The sequence below is a fragment of the Pogoniulus pusillus genome, chromosome 21, assembly GCF_015220805.1.
Source record: "Pogoniulus pusillus isolate bPogPus1 chromosome 21, bPogPus1.pri, whole genome shotgun sequence".
NCBI classification, from domain to species: Eukaryota; Metazoa; Chordata; class Aves; order Piciformes; family Lybiidae; genus Pogoniulus; species Pogoniulus pusillus.
In genome coordinates this window covers 16539029-16554487 of record NC_087284.1, presented here as the reverse complement: position 1 = coordinate 16554487, position 15459 = coordinate 16539029, and the positions used below count along the sequence as shown (strand labels likewise).

At 40.4% G+C, this 15459-nt stretch overlaps 1 protein-coding gene across 2 annotated transcripts in view; it reads left to right on the top strand.

Moving 5' to 3' along the window:
* The window catches only part of GPLD1 (glycosylphosphatidylinositol specific phospholipase D1), a 22148-nt gene extending 6689 nt beyond the window's left edge, over positions 1–15459 (top strand). For both annotated transcript variants that reach the window (XM_064161075.1, XM_064161074.1), the window contains 21 exons: positions 972–1082; positions 1327–1375; positions 1840–1894; positions 2802–2909; positions 3579–3606; positions 3695–3834; positions 4915–4980; positions 5533–5653; positions 6179–6318; positions 7798–7984; positions 8104–8214; positions 8791–8865; positions 9230–9386; positions 10742–10883; positions 11401–11506; positions 11597–11690; positions 12230–12406; positions 13618–13775; positions 14025–14051; positions 14157–14207; positions 14531–15459. In XM_064161075.1, the coding sequence (XP_064017145.1) occupies positions 972–1082; positions 1327–1375; positions 1840–1894; positions 2802–2909; positions 3579–3606; positions 3695–3834; positions 4915–4980; positions 5533–5653; positions 6179–6318; positions 7798–7984; positions 8104–8214; positions 8791–8865; positions 9230–9386; positions 10742–10883; positions 11401–11506; positions 11597–11690; positions 12230–12406; positions 13618–13775; positions 14025–14051; positions 14157–14207; positions 14531–14608 (2181 nt within the window). In that variant the 3' untranslated portion in view covers positions 14609–15459. The remainder of the gene's footprint in view (positions 1–971; positions 1083–1326; positions 1376–1839; positions 1895–2801; positions 2910–3578; positions 3607–3694; positions 3835–4914; positions 4981–5532; positions 5654–6178; positions 6319–7797; positions 7985–8103; positions 8215–8790; positions 8866–9229; positions 9387–10741; positions 10884–11400; positions 11507–11596; positions 11691–12229; positions 12407–13617; positions 13776–14024; positions 14052–14156; positions 14208–14530) is intronic.

Genomic DNA, 15459 nt, shown 5'->3' with positions numbered 1-15459 from the left:
AGCAGTGTGAAGTTTTAAAAGCAGTCACAGTGCTGTGGTGTGTGCACGTGGATGCTGAGGATCTGCTGGGGCACTTCATCGCTGGGAGCTCTCATTTCTCCTGAGGAGCTGCCATCTCTGCTACCTGCCATGGCTGCTGTTCCTGAGCTGCCCTTTCTACTTGCTGCTGGCCCTGGCCCTGCTTGCTGCTGCCACTCATGCTGCTCCCAGTGAAGTCTTTTCTGGAGAAGTGAAATGTCTATTGCTGATAAATTTATTCAGAGAATTTTTCTGTTTGTAGCAATAAAATGAGTGATTTCATAGCTGGGCAGGTATGAAAATCAGGTGCTTCTACAGTGAACAGGACTTGCACAGGAGTGTCTTTCTCTTCTCTCTGTGCCCACACCTCACCCATGGTGGCAGAGGGGTGAAAAGTGAAAATGAAAAGAGGACACAGCCTCAGGCTGCGCCAGGGGAAATTTAGGCTCGAGGTGAGGAGAAAGTGCTTCACTGAGAGAGTCATTGGACACTGGAATGGGCTGCCCAGAGAGGTGGTGGAGTCGCCGTCCCTGGAGCTGTTCAAGGCAGGATTGGACGTGGCACTTGGTGCCATGGTCTAGCCTTGAGCTCTGTGGTAAAGGGTTGGACTTGATGATCTGTGAGGTCTCTTCCAACCTTGGTGATACTGTGATACTGTGATACTGTGAAAAGTGTTTTTTCCCCAGTCTCAAAAACCACTTCACATCTACCTTCAAGTACACAAGCTGTCCTGACATCAACCCTGTAGTTTTGTGGCCTTGAACAGTATGATTTGCTTAAAGTCACAAAAAGTGACTCCAGCATCGAGGAATGAGTGGCCAACACTTCATCATGCTAATTTCTTAGATTATAAGTTTCTCATCTATGTTCTCACATAATGTAAAATGCTCACCTCTTCCTAAAGCCAGGAGTAAAATTACTGACATGACTACATGTGGATTGTTGTTGTGCAGGCTACAGAGAAGCTGGTGGCTTTCCTGTTTGGAATTGCCTCTCATATGGTGGCAGATGTTAGCTGGCATAGCCTGGGCATCGACCAAGGATTTTTAAAGGCCATGGGAGAAGTAAGCCTGTATTATTTTATTTATTGACATAGCTGGATATAGTGGAATTCATAGCTGGGCTTTGGACTCTGGTGGGGAGGAAAGAGAAAAGCTGGAGCCTTGTTTAATGAAGATTTTCAGAGACATACTATCACAAGCTCCGTAAGAGCAAAGCTGGTCAAACCTGAGGACTTTATTGTTTCTGCTCAGATCCCTGAGAGAAGGATGAGTGAAATAAAGGGACACTCCTCTTGTTTTTCTCCAGATTGATTTTCGTGGTTCATACTCAGAAGCTCACAAAGCTGGTGATTTTGGTAATGTTTCTGTTTGCTGATTGTAGATCCTTTTATTTGAACAACCCCTTCAAAATGACTGTGGGTGATTCTGGTTCTTACCTGTGCAATGCCAGAGCCAAGAATGAATCATGAATACTGTATTCTCACTCTCCTCCATAGCCTGCAAAGCCCTGCCAAACAAACTCCTCTCATTATCCAAGTTTCAGGTGATGTGATAGGGCATATGGGCAGAAAACATAGGCTGAAAGGATGCTAAAATTTAGGTGGAGTCACTATTGTGATTTTAAATGTTCCATTTATATATTCTTACATATGCATGTATCCTACATAGGTATTCTACATATGTAGCTGGAGGGTCTTCTATGGATGGCATGGCCATACATAGCTTCATCCACTCTGCTACCCATGATAGATACTTAACTGATTTGATTTCTTGGCCTTTGTGGGGTTTGTTTTTCTTGTTTTAATTCACCCATCCACAGGAGGAGATGTACTGAGTCAGTTTGAGCTAGACTTCAGTTATCTGGCATCAAGTTGGTAAGTTAATAAGGTTACCTTCTGTAATAATTATTTCTTCTTGCTCTACATACTTGTTGTGTTTTTAACATGATGCTGTCCTCCTTTCTTTCAAAGGACACACCTGGAACATTTCTGAGTTTGGTATTCCTTATATGTATATTTTCCATTCCTTGACATAAAAAAATTAGTTTTCCTTTGCTATATGTAAAAGTCTTTAATTCTCTCCCTTTAGTTTTTCATCTATGACTTATAATTAATTATATAAAATAATCAGTGAAAAAGGGTTGATGGAATGTTCCAGCTATCAGTTAAATAAGTCAGTTTATCTCACTTAGATTTCCATATAAAATTTTGGAAGTTGAGAGTGTTTATAGATGCTGTGGAATTCAGATAGGTTTTGATAGCATAAAAAGGAATTTTAAATGTACACAATTTTTTTCTCTCAGTTTTTAACTGAGAAATTCACATGCCTTTTTTCTGCTTATAAAGTACCTCAATGGAGTCATTTTGTTTCAGTAGGATGTGGTTCATCTAGGTGTAGATGGTGCAGTTCATTAATAAAGCTCCATTAAATAGCTCTTTGGCTAGGAATAGATTTGGCACAGTGGAGAGCTGGAGTACATCCTCCAAAATCATGTGATCATCAAGCCAGGGAACCAGTGTGGAGAGTACAGAAACTGCAAAGCAGTAGGTATAGAGGGATGGTTCTGCAGGTTTCTGATTTTGAACCTAAAAAAGAGGAGAGTGATCTGCAGAGGAACTGCAGCTGCAATCGAGCTCTTCCTGTCCTTCATGAATCTACATGACCTTCTGTAGTCTTTTGAAATGTAGAATATTTTAAAGTGGGCTATTATTACAGCAACTTTACTCTTCCATCAGGTGATGTGGAAAATCTCTTGTTAAAATTCCTTCGTCTTGTTTTTAGGTATGTTCCTGTCAAAGACCTAGCAGCCATCTACAAGGAATTTTATAAAAGAGAGGTCATAACTGAAAGCACAATTACTGACTGTACTTACTTGCTGTTTCTTGAACTGTAAGTTGAATAGCTTTGTCTGGACTTTTGTAAGTGAAACATATGTAGGAAAGCTATGATAATCCTATTGGAAATGCCTTATGCATCGAGGCCAGCAGTGTAGACTCCCTACTAGCCCCCAGAGCCATAGAACACCTTAGGTTTTTTTAATGGCTGGGATGCAGCTTTGCACTGCTTATTGACTGTTAAGTTCATTATTACATCACAAACTCAGCATCTTTATCATCACTTGTGCATTTAATATGTTGATGCTTGTTTGAGAACAACTGTGTCTTCAGTTACCATTGCATTATGGCTTGTTGGCAATAAGGTTTTCACATACTGAGGGAATGGTGTGTGTAGGTAAATAGCTTACCTACACTTCATATAGAGCCTTTCAAGTCTAAGAGTAAGTCAAAGGAGGCTTGATATCTGACAGTGTCTGCTTTTGAATATGCAGGCTAGCTGTATCCTTTATTTCAGTTAATTGCCAGTAGTCACAAAGCATTTACAGACACTCAATCTCTCCAAATGAAGGGCAGCAGTAGTGTTAATGCTTCTTACATTGTACGTTAAGGACAAGCAAGAAGTGTAACGACTTGCCTAGGTAGTATTTACCACAGAGAAGTGTTGAAAATAACTGTTTAAATAACTAATAACAGATTTACTTCTGAAGACTTTTTTTTCCAGGCATGGAGAAAGGCTTGCTGTTGCCAAGGTTGGTTTTCAGTTTTCTATTTAAAGATGAAGGTACTCTATTAAAGGCAAGGCAGTCTGTCTCATTAAGTGTGTGGCCTGTCTCTTAGCTTTTCCCAACCTATGCCCGTAAATCTCCATTTCTGGTGGAGAAGTTCCATGAGTATTTCCTGGGAGGAATGGATGACATGGCTTTCTGGACAAACAACATTTTTGAGCTGACGAGCTACATGCTAGAGGAGGGAACCAGGTATGGCATGTCTGTTTCCTGCGATGTGAAATGCAGTAATCAAGTCCTAAAACCCCTTTAATTGTTCTTCTGAAAGCAGATTCTTTTCTAGAAGAGTTGCTGGACAAAGGTATTTCTGTGCCTATGCTTTACCCAGGTGCACAGGAATATATAGGCCTTGAGTTCATACTGGTTGCATGTTCATGCTTCTTACCTGAGGCAAAGCCCTGGAGTGCCCAGCATCAGCAACAGGGAAAATTTGGGTCATTCTGTAAGATATACTCATGGGCCTGCTTAAATGTACCCTAGCCATGCCCTGAATTTCTGCCTGGCATGACAGTCTGAGCTGTGGCTGTGCCTGCACCTTCTGGCTGCCATCATCAGCCAGCAAAGATGTCCCTTCCTTGGGGAGGTTGGATGTTGCATTCAGACACTTAAGGCAAATACCATTAGAAAGAGGAAGAATATATATTTCTAATGTTGGAAGCCTAAGCTTGTATTCAGAATATCATCATAGAATCATCATCATAGAATCAACCAGGTTGGAAGAGACCTCCAAGATCATCCAGTCCAACCTCTCACCCAGCCCTATCCAATCAACTAGACCATGGCACTAAGTGCCTCATCATGTTTTCATAGAAGATCTACCTTGTACTGCTCTGTTAGAAGCACAACCTGATTGTAAATAACTTCATAAGAACTACAGTGGCTATTAATTGAGTCAGTTACATGGAAAATAACACTGCAGTTGTTTGAGGAAATTGTATTTAAAATACAATAGGATGTAATCTGTTGTGTTCTTTGTTCCACAATGGCACTTTCATTAAAAGTGATTTAGATTAATAGAAATATCAGGACATGTTACAGTAAGGTTCCTTTAAGACTTATATAATGACATGTGAAATTCATCCAGAACCTAAGTAAAGTTATTAAAACAAATAGCAGAGGTATTTGTACAAATTATACTGATTTTAAATAAGTAGGATGTCTTGAGGAAACTGATGACTTCTAACAGACCAATCAGTAAGGACAGAAGTTGCACTTTTAGTTTCTCTTCCACTGCAGTAAAATCTCTAACATGCATTTTGCCTGTTTTTTAAGTGGCTGCTTCCTGCCTGAGAACCCTCTGTTTATAAACTGCACAAGGGAGCATGAGGAACGCCACATGTAAGTGAAGCTCTGAAGGTTCAGAGATTTACTGATGAAAAGAGAGTCTTCCACTAATGTAGACAGTGAGCTAATGGAAATTGGAGATCTTTCAGTTTATCTTTTTGTGTGTCAATTTGAGATTCTCTTAATCTATGTGAACTTCATTAAGGGAAGCTCTGTAGAACCTGACTGCAATCTTTACAGCCTAAGGACAAGAATACTTAGCATTCGAAGTGCTAAGTCTTCACACTATTTGGTTTGTCCCTCTTTGTTCTGCTAATCATGAAACTACTGATTCATGTTTCTGCTTACCATAGCTCAGTTCTCTCCTAATTTATGGACAGAACTATGGAACTCAACAGCAGGGAGCACAAGTACATGTATTCCTCTAGCAAACATCTCAAGGGAAAACATCTTAAACTGGTATCTCTTGAGAACTGCATTTACATATGGAAGAAATGACAACCTGATTGCATGCAATATATTTGCTTCTCCTAACTTTGTTGTAAAATAATGAACTCATTAATTCAGTTGTATTAATTGTTTTTACTGCCTTGTTTGTGTTATCAGGAGCAGACAATCAAAACATGACTATCGAAAGAATGAAACTTCTGTGCTTACAAAAACACTTGAAAAGAACCTAACTTATACAGAGAGAGGAGTTCACTTCAACATACAATCTTGGGCAGCAGTAAGTAAGAAGTGGCACATGTGCCAGGTAAAATTCAGCTCTGTATGAATTTGTTTCAGTTTCCATCTGAAATGCTGCATGGTGGAGCAGGGTCTCTGGATGTTAATAGTAGCATCAGACTTCATTTCGTGGAGATTCCAGTGCCATTGTTGGTCTATATATTTATATGCATATCATAAATACTTAATTTTTTACACTTTGCTCATTGTATAGTGAAGTTAGAACACATCTTGGAATGCCAAAAATGACAAAACATAACTTTACATTTTGCAGAATCCTAAGAATTAAAAAATAAGGATTAAGGGATTAAGAGGTCCCAACAAAGCAGAGCAGGTGAACAATTAGCAATGTTTTTTTTTAAGAGCATACAGATATATCTCCTTCTAAAATGCTTGTGACCTGGATTCAGGAGTCCACTTGTATCAGTGTGGTGATTTCCACTGCTGACAACTTGGTTTCTGAGGTACTCCATAATGTTCTGAAGTTTCAGCCTGTGTTTTAACCATTCCTGTGTCTCTGTTCCAGAATTCACTCCATTTGATAAACCAGGCTTTTGCATCCAAAGTCTGGGGAGCGTTAGCAGCTACACATCAGGAATCTTCTAAGCACATCTCCAAGCCTGTAGCTTCATATTTTCTGACTTCACCCTATGCTAGACTTGGATGGTTGGTAATTTTTTTTCCTCCCATCTCCCTCATGAATTTCTGAAAATGTTGAGTACTCACCAAAAGATTAATGTTTATTCTTTGGATGCTCTTTAAACATGACAGTCCAAACCAATTAGTGGTACAAATCTGGCTGAATGGCTTGTATTATGGAATCACAGAATTGATTAGGTTGGAAAAGACATTTAAAGTCATTAAGTCCAGTTGTTACTGTCTTTTCAGAACAATGAGTTAACCCATAGGACTACAACACTCTAAGACTAATAGGTAGTTCAAAGATAGAATCAGAACACAGAGGCATATTCTCTCTGCTTGACAGAGAGGTTCTAGCTTGACTTGCAACAGGGATAAATGATAAAATAAATTTGCATTGCAGTTTACTTTGCTTTACTTCTTTTGACTCAAAGTTTGAAGACTTAGTTCTTGAGTTCACTTCACACCATCCAAATAAACAGTAGTTAGTTCTTTTCCCTCCACGTCCTCTCTCTAAATTCTAGCGTGTATTTGATTTGGCTCAGATGTTAGTCTCCCCATAGCATCTTTCACAGTGCTGGGTTTTGTAGCTGTAAGAGTGTTTATAACACACCAGTGTTTTGGCTCCTTTGCACAGTAGCAAAGCTCTGCTTTTCCATCATCTGATCCCACAACCCAGGCTGACAGGTGGGCAAGATCTTGGTAGGGGACGCAGCCAGGCCAGCTGTCCCAAACTGATCAAAGTGGTATTCTATACCATATGACTTCAGCTCAGATATAAAAGCTAAGGGAAAGAAGGGAGTGGGGGGCATTTGTTGATGAGGTTTGTCCTCTGGAGCAACAGCTACATGTATTGAAGCCCTGCATCCCAGGAAGCAGCTGGACATCATCTGCTGATGGGAAGTAGACAAATATTTTTTGTTTGCTTTTTGCTTCTGTGTGCTGCCTTGGCTGTCTCTTTCTTTATTAAACTGCTCCTTATCTTGACCCAGGGGCTTCTTGTTACATTTTTACTCTCACCTGTTTGTCTATGAAGGGAAGTGATAGAGTGACTTTGGTGTTCATCTGGCCCCCAATCAGGGTGAAACCACCATAACATGTTACTGAGACCTATGATCCCTTTGCTTACAAATACATCGATTAAATCAAAGGTTCACAGAAAAGGGTAATTTACTCTTTTGTAGTCTGTGTTATATGCAAGCAGCCCTTTTGTATGCCACTTGCTCTGATAGCTCTCGAGTACCTTGTGTCAGTAAGTAAAAAGCAGTTCCTAGAGATCTCAGATGCATTAATGGAAGATGAATATTCAGGGCTCTGTGTTTATTTAATTCAAGAAAATAAAAATCAGATATATAATGGGAAAAATGCTGTGTAGACTTTTACAAAAGTAGATGAGGAAAGATAGTTGTTGGCTTACCTGAAAGAAGTATAAGTATTCATTTTCTGCTAGAGTTGTGGTAGTTTAGAAGCTAATGTTATGATTTTGTTGACTCCCTTGCTGTACAGGGCAATGATCTCAGCTGACCTAAACCAGGATGGATACGAAGATCTGGTAGTTGGAGCACCAGGGTACAGCACACTGGGCCATGTTCAGATAGGACAAGTGTATGTGGTCTATGGCACCCAGTCAGGTTTGCCACCAGAGGACATGGATCTAGATGGGAAAGCTGACCAAGTACTACAGGGTCATCAGGTGAGGGATCAAGTCAGATGTTTGTCACTTGAAATACTTTTTGCCTGAAAATGGGCATCATGTTTTTGTCCTGAAAACATCTCTTATTTTTATAAGAGTAATCTCTTTTTTCCTTTTAGCCTTCAGGAAGATTTGGTTCTGCCTTGGCAGTCCTTGACTTCAATGAGGATGGAGTACCAGATCTGGCAGTTGGAGCACCTTCTGTGGGATCTCAGTTTCTTACGTACAAAGTAAGCCATACACATGGGCTTGTTGGGTGTTTTTCCTTCCTAACAGAATAAGACCATGTAATGATTCCTGAATATTTTCAGCCTCTGCTGGGAAGCAAAATGGTTTTCTTTAAACCTCATATATTAGCCTTAAAATTCTTCAGAATTTCAGATGCCAATTTAGCTGGCTAAATAGGAATTTAAATGCTTTGATGTAGACCTACTAGCTTGTGAAGTTGCATGCATGTGTTGTGCCTGCCACTGCATGCCTCTGCCTTAAGCAGAACATTTTATAATGGTGAGCCACCTGAATGTGTGTATAACAAATGCAAATATACAGTGTGCTATCCTTGCTCCTTATCCACAGTATGATGAAAATAGGCTTCTCCAGTTCATTCCCTGCTTATAGCAGTACCCCTTACAGCACTGGTATTCGTTGGGATAGAAGAGACAGTATTATGGGAAGGCTCCAATAGAAAAAGGCCATTGTGTTAATAGCCTTTGTAGAGCTGTTTCTCTCGTGCTTCGTTTTGGGCTTCATACTTGGTGCTGACATGCAGATGCCTTCATGCTTTGTTTGTTTTTCCTGCTGTTTAGGGTGCTGTGTATGTCTATTTTGGCACTGTGGGAAGAGGCTTGGCATCTCAACCGAATGTTACCATAACTTGTCAGGTATTACTGATCAGACTAATACAGAGCTACACAAGCAGAAGGTGAGAGAAAGGAGAATGGGCTTAAGGAAAAAGAACATTAAGATAGAGTTTAGACTGATGGGGATGGTATAAGAAGGTGCTTGTCTAGGCTGGTCATAAATGGGAAAGTTATTTGTACTCCAGTGCAGAGGAAGCAGCAGGGTGAACAGAAAGATGTACAGACTTCCAGAGAAACAAAGGAGACAAAACTGAAGCCAGGGAGTGGGAGGGCACTTTGGTCAGAAACAGATGAAGTTAGTTCTTTAGAAGTAAATTGCTCTGTTTTGTTACATAATTGATGGTTACAGTTCTATTTCAGGTTTAAACTGATTTTTTTATTGCAGTACTCCTACTGTAACCTTGGCTGGTCCCTGCTGGCAGCTGATGTTGATGGAGATGGAAATGCTGATCTGGTTGTGGGCTCTCCATATGCACCTGGTGGTGGGCAGCAGAGAGGGTTTGTGGTTGCATTTTACTCCTATTACAACAGGAGTGACCAAGGTATATTTATTGAGTAGATTAACTCATATTTTATGTGACTGTTTGTTTGTTCCTAATTAATCACAATTCAGGTTCAAAGAGATGGCAAGAGGCATCTAGACTAAATTCCTACTTAATAAGAGGGTATCTGTGAAGTCAGACCAGATTGCTCAGAATCCAATCAAGCTGTATAAACCTCCAGTGATAGAGACTGTGCATGCACTCTGGGCAGCTGTTTCACTTCTTATTATAGCCAGTATGAACCTCTCTTGTTTCAGATTGTGCTTATCTGTTGTCCTCCCACTATGCCTAGTGAAGTCAGAGGCATAAAAGGCTTTGAGTGCTCCAGACCACTGGGAGTAGCCAGTACTGCCAGGCTGCTGTTAGGTCCTCTAAAAACCTCTTCTCCAGGTTAAGTCCTGGTTCCTCAGTCTTTGCTCACAGTGCAAAGTGCTCCAGCACCCAACCATCTACAAAATTTGCTCCTGTTTGTCCATGTCTTTCCTGTTTTGAGTGATCTAAAATTAGACAATGTATTATGGGTGTGGTCTAGCAAGAAGTAAAGAGGGAACGATTGCTTCTCTGTCTCTTTGCCATGCTTATGCTTGGATGATGTTGTTGTTCATCTCTGCTGTCAGAGCCTCATGCTCAGCATTTTGCCCACCAGGATTTTCAGGGCCTTTTCCACATGGCTTATTCCCAGCCTGTGTTACTGCAAGGGCATCTCCTTTCCTTTGCATTTGTCCTCACTGCCAGCCTGCTGAGTCCTTCTGAAGAGTAGCCCTGCCTGCAAGTGATAGTATCCCCTATCTCCTATCATCTACCAGCTTCATGAAAGAGCATATTGTTGCCTTCTCCAAATAATTTATGAAAGTCTTTAACAGAATAAGTGTAAAGACAGACCCTTGAAAGCAATCCACTGTAGCTTGGTCCACATAGAATTGGAAACAACAAGGAAGACAATTTTCCAAACAGTGCTGACTGATATTTTTGCAAAACCAAAACACAGAATGAATTACATCAATTAAGGGCAGAATTTTTGAACCTCTCCCTTCCATCACCCTTGATGAATTACAAGTTCTGATGAACAGTTTCAATGTTGCCCTGTCTCTATAAGGAATCACTAGTCTAGGGCAGACTTGACTGATAGCTTTCATTTATAGACTAGTGCAGGGTATAGAAGCAGGCTGTGTTAAAGGCTTTCACCAGCCAGCAGAGCTGCAGACTGAGCAAACAAATTCAGCAGATAACATATCATGGATGGTGTGACTTCACTTACAGAAAGGATGAGTCAGTGGAGGACTGCTAATACATTTTTTGATTGTTTCTATGCCAGGCTACACCAAGATTTGATTTATATTTTTCTGGTTTGTCAGGACTTCTGTCAGTACAGGATGCCAACTGGATAGTGAAGGGAGAAGAGAACTATGCTTGGTTTGGATTTTCACTTGCCAGCTGCCAGCTGGAGAACATAACCTTACTGCTGATTGGTAGCCCAACCTGGAAGAATTGTACTGGGTATGTTGCTCCCTTCTCCATTCTGCCTTACTTCAATGCTTAAGATTGGTAATAGAGTAGACTTCTGAGTTTTCAGGAAGTTTCCTCTTTGTCCTGCTTGGCATATTTCTGTTAAATTTCTATTTTTAAGCCTTCACCCTTCATTGTGGAGAGGGGTCTTTGTTCTTAAGAAACACTCAAGAATTTCTTGGGTTTTCTTGGGGATAGGGAAAGAGAGCACAAAAATGCTGACAGATAATTGCATGTAATACTGAAGTTAGCACTTACTTTGAGATAACATTTTTTAAAGCAAACTAAACACAAAAATGGGTGATAGAGAAGTGGATAGACAGACCAAGTCTGTGCTCTAAACACTGTGTAACTAACTACAAGCATGGATGGGAATTCCTGAAATAGATTTCTAGAACTGGGCAGCCACTATTATTCCAAGCTAAAAGGGAAAGTATTTCAAGAGGAGCAATCCTAGCTGAATGCATGAAAATAACCTTGTTACATACAAACATATCTTGCATTGTAGTCCAAGCTGCAAGCTCGCCTCATCAGATGTCAGCCAGAGCGTGGGGAAGGTGTATGGGTATAACCCACCAAGCACAGAGCACTGGTTTGCAGTAGCTGGGGACAAGGTAGGGGCTCTTTCTGTACTGTGGGATCTCAGGAATGATTTTGAAGTGCCATTCTATAGAAATTACATAGGTGTCTTAAAAATCTAACAGGCGCTGGGCAGAATGGGCTTGTCTCTGGCCAGTGGCGTCATGTCTGTGGCTGGGACCACGAGGACAGTTTTGGTTGTGGGTGCACCTACTACAGGTACGTACTGAACTGGAAACCGTTTCTGCTTTGGGACCTTCTTTCCTGTACAACCAGAGGACAGATACAAAATTAAAGGTTAGAAAAGCACCTTTAAATTGCCACATAATTAATGGAAATTAGAAATGATCACTGTAATGTCTTATGTGTCCTCTCTACTGTGCCTCTGCTTCAATGTAGTTGTTTTTTTTCCCCTTCCCTAAAATTAGCTTAGTAGCATTACTACTTTATGGTTTTTTATGTAGTAAAGATTTGCTACGTTATTTCCTGGCATTAAAACAAAACAGTATTTTGTTCATGCTCTGGCAAGAGGCAGCAAGGAATTGAGAAACTCAAAACAAAAAACTTTACAGTTAACTTGAAGGCTTCTCTGGAACTATTGTTAAGAGATTATTTCTATATGAATTAGTGTAAAGCCGTATAACATTAGATCTTGTTTCATACTACTTTTGCCTGTGTTACATAATGCCAGCATTACTTGCTCTCAGTATATTGCAGGTATTGAACTCCTGTGTCTGATGCTCAACCTTTTTTTCCAGATAGCCTATCTAGGATTTCACTTATATCCTCAGTGCTGCATCAAGCTGGTCTGGCCCTGGTGTATGATCTGACAGACAGCACCAAGCCATCTCTGCTCAGCACATTCAGTGGGGACAGGAGGTTTTCTCGCTTTGGAGGAAGTGTATACTTAAATGACCTGGATAATGATGGACTCGGTAAAGCTTGATGAATCTAAGTCACAGTTAAAATGTTTTCTTCTGGCAAGAGGAAGACTGGTCAGCTAAATATTAATACATGTGCTAAGCGCAGTTTGCTTCCTCATTTGGCTTGTACCAGTATTCCATTGTGCCTTGTGGGGAGTTACCTCTAAAATCCCAAGCAACTCAGTCAGTGTTGTGTGAATTGAGGGGTAAATTTAATTAGAAGTGAAGCCCCTTGCATTCTAGCCAAGTCCTCAGAGATCACAGAGGCTAGGTGCAGCTGGACTTACCTCTGCATAGGGATGCCAGTTAGGATGTATTGCTATAGGTCTGACACCCAACAGTCCAGTTTTGCTGCAGACCCTGTCCTCTTCAAAGGAGACTGTTGCATGCACAAATAACACACTTTTCCTGTGATTATAGGTCCAATACCAGCTGCTTGAACAGCCCAGTTTGCTGTAGGTCTAGTTTCATTTAAACAATCAGATGCACCTACAACAGGATTTATTTACACTTGCAACAGATATAGAGATTATTTACAATAGGAACTTAACTGCAGAAATCGCTGCACAGCTCTAAGTGCAATTGTAATTGCCCAGGGCAAAATACACTCGGTAGCATCCAGGTCACACCTTACCAAAAGGCATCTCTTCTGGGAGGGCAAGGAGGACAAAACCCAGCAGTGTGTCCCTAGGGCTTTATTGTCAAATTCCCATCCACAGGCTGTGTTTCAAAACAGTTTCCTATTGTGTGAAGTGTGAGGGTCAGACTAGCCATATCACTAAGTAGGCTTTTTGGTTGCACAAACATTTCTTGATGGGCCTTTCAGATTTGATGTCTTCTGCAGAAGGGATGGGGAAATAAACTTCTGCCAGTAAAGGTTGATTTTGATCTGAAATAATGAACTGTTGTGATAAGTGAGACAAAAGGAATGCCAGAGCCACACCTGACCTCAACTGACATTCTTTTTTTTATCCCATCACAAATGCAGACAGCTAGGCCTTCTTCCAGTCACAATATCTGTTTTAGACCTGGATGTTACTCAGCAGTTATGCTTTCCTGTTTCCATTATTTGTGCTTCTAACAGTCAGAAATTGAAACATTTTAACTGTCATCATTAACAGGGATTGTGGCATCTAGAGGTATGGCAATGGCATCTCTTTCTGTGTTTTGGTTCAGCATTGTTCCGCTTCTGATGTATTATGTCAATCATGCATTATTTTCAGATGAAATGATCGTGACATCCCCGCTGCGAACTAAGGATATCTCAGTTCTGTTTGGGAGTGCTGCTGGCCGTGTTTACATTTACAATGGAAACCAGACAGCCTCAGGGAATGTGACAGGTCACTGCAAATCATGGTCATCTCCCTGTCCTGAGGACTGGGTAAGAAAACATAGCAGTGAGATCAGCACAGGTCGTAACAACAGCTAATCAAATACATCAACTACAAGTATCTCATGCATTTCACTTTGATTTCAGAAAACTGAATGTTTATGTTTCTGAATCTGTGTGATTTGGCTCTTCCTGTTCTTGAATTACTTTGCTGCTTAGCAGCCAGGGTTATTGCACCAGTCTTCTATTTTCCTAGTGTGGTTCTTTCCACTGACTTTCTCTTTTTTCCCCTTTCTTCAGGCACAGTATGTCCTGATATCTCCTGAGGTAAGTAACCAGAAAGCAAACTGCTGAGAGAAACAAACTATTAACTTTTAAAAATATAACACTTAAAACAATTAGCATAATTCTAAAAACAATGTTATTTTACAGGAACTATCAAGATTTGGGAGTTCTGTAATTACTGTGAAATCTGGAAGAAAGGTGAGAAAAAATAGTTGTTGCATCATAGTATCTTTTTACTTCACTTGCATATAGTAGCCCACACCTCACATGTATCTTACTCATTTGCAGAAGTCTTAAGTGCTTTTCATAGTCGATTAGGTTTTCATTTAAGTTACTCTCTGAACTGATAAAACCATTTCAAGATGTCAGCACCTGAACCGAGGGATCACTTTGCAACAGTCTGAAATCTAAATTACTTAGGAGTTTGCTGAAAGCTTTCATGGTAAATCCAGTATAGGTGCCACTTGGCTTTGCTGTTCATGCCGATGTGTTTTGCTAATCCTTGTTCTGCATCTCCACAGAAAGAAATTGTAGTAGCAGCAGAGAGAAGTTCGGTGAAAGCTCGACTTGGTGGAAGACTTTTTGTCTACTCACTCTAAAGGTCATGGTAGCCTTTAAAACCAAGACACAGCTGGTCTTTTAGTGAAGAATCTCTGTAGAATCTGTGATACATTCCTTAACCCAAACAAACCAGCAGACAACAGAATTTTTAATAGATGTTCCAGATGGACAGATAAAGTCCTAGATAGCATTAATGGAGGGATAGTCACTTTTTTTAAGCGAAGGAGAATATGAACATTGTCAGAGGCTTTGACTTATAAACCAACCAAAGGTTTGTCAGTCACACAAAAGCACAAGTCAGTTCTGTTATGAGCAGTAGTACCTTTAACCTGGAACAAGCAAGCTGGTCTCAAAACCTTTTAATGGCTGAAATGAGCTAGCTTTTGGTAGCAATATATTTGGCTGTGTAAGGTATGTTCAGTGGTCAGCTTCTTTAGAGGTCAGATTTTAATATTTTCTTGACAAACCTATGGAAGAATATCATATAATTTACAACTCCTTGTATAATGTGATACAGACAGGGACTCCTCTAAGTTATCCAAAGCTACTGTCAAAGTAATTAGCATGGAGAAAGAGATTCCTCTAAGCCAAACAGAAAGGCGAGTGCCAATCACAAGGACTGCTGCTCTCTCTAGCAAGTCTGGAGGCCTGCGTTCAGGGTGCAGAACAGCTGGAATCTCCCAAGGAGAAAGCACAAGACTAAGTCTTAGGAAATGCTTTTGCACTTGTGCTCAAGGCTACTCTTGACATCCTGTCTTTGTTTTTTCATAGACATTTTCATGACCGTGGTAATTCAGAATTATTAACAGTATTGTAATCATCTCATTAATTTTGTATGATGCAGGTTTAACATGTGCATCAATTATCTATTAAACAACTTACGCAGCAA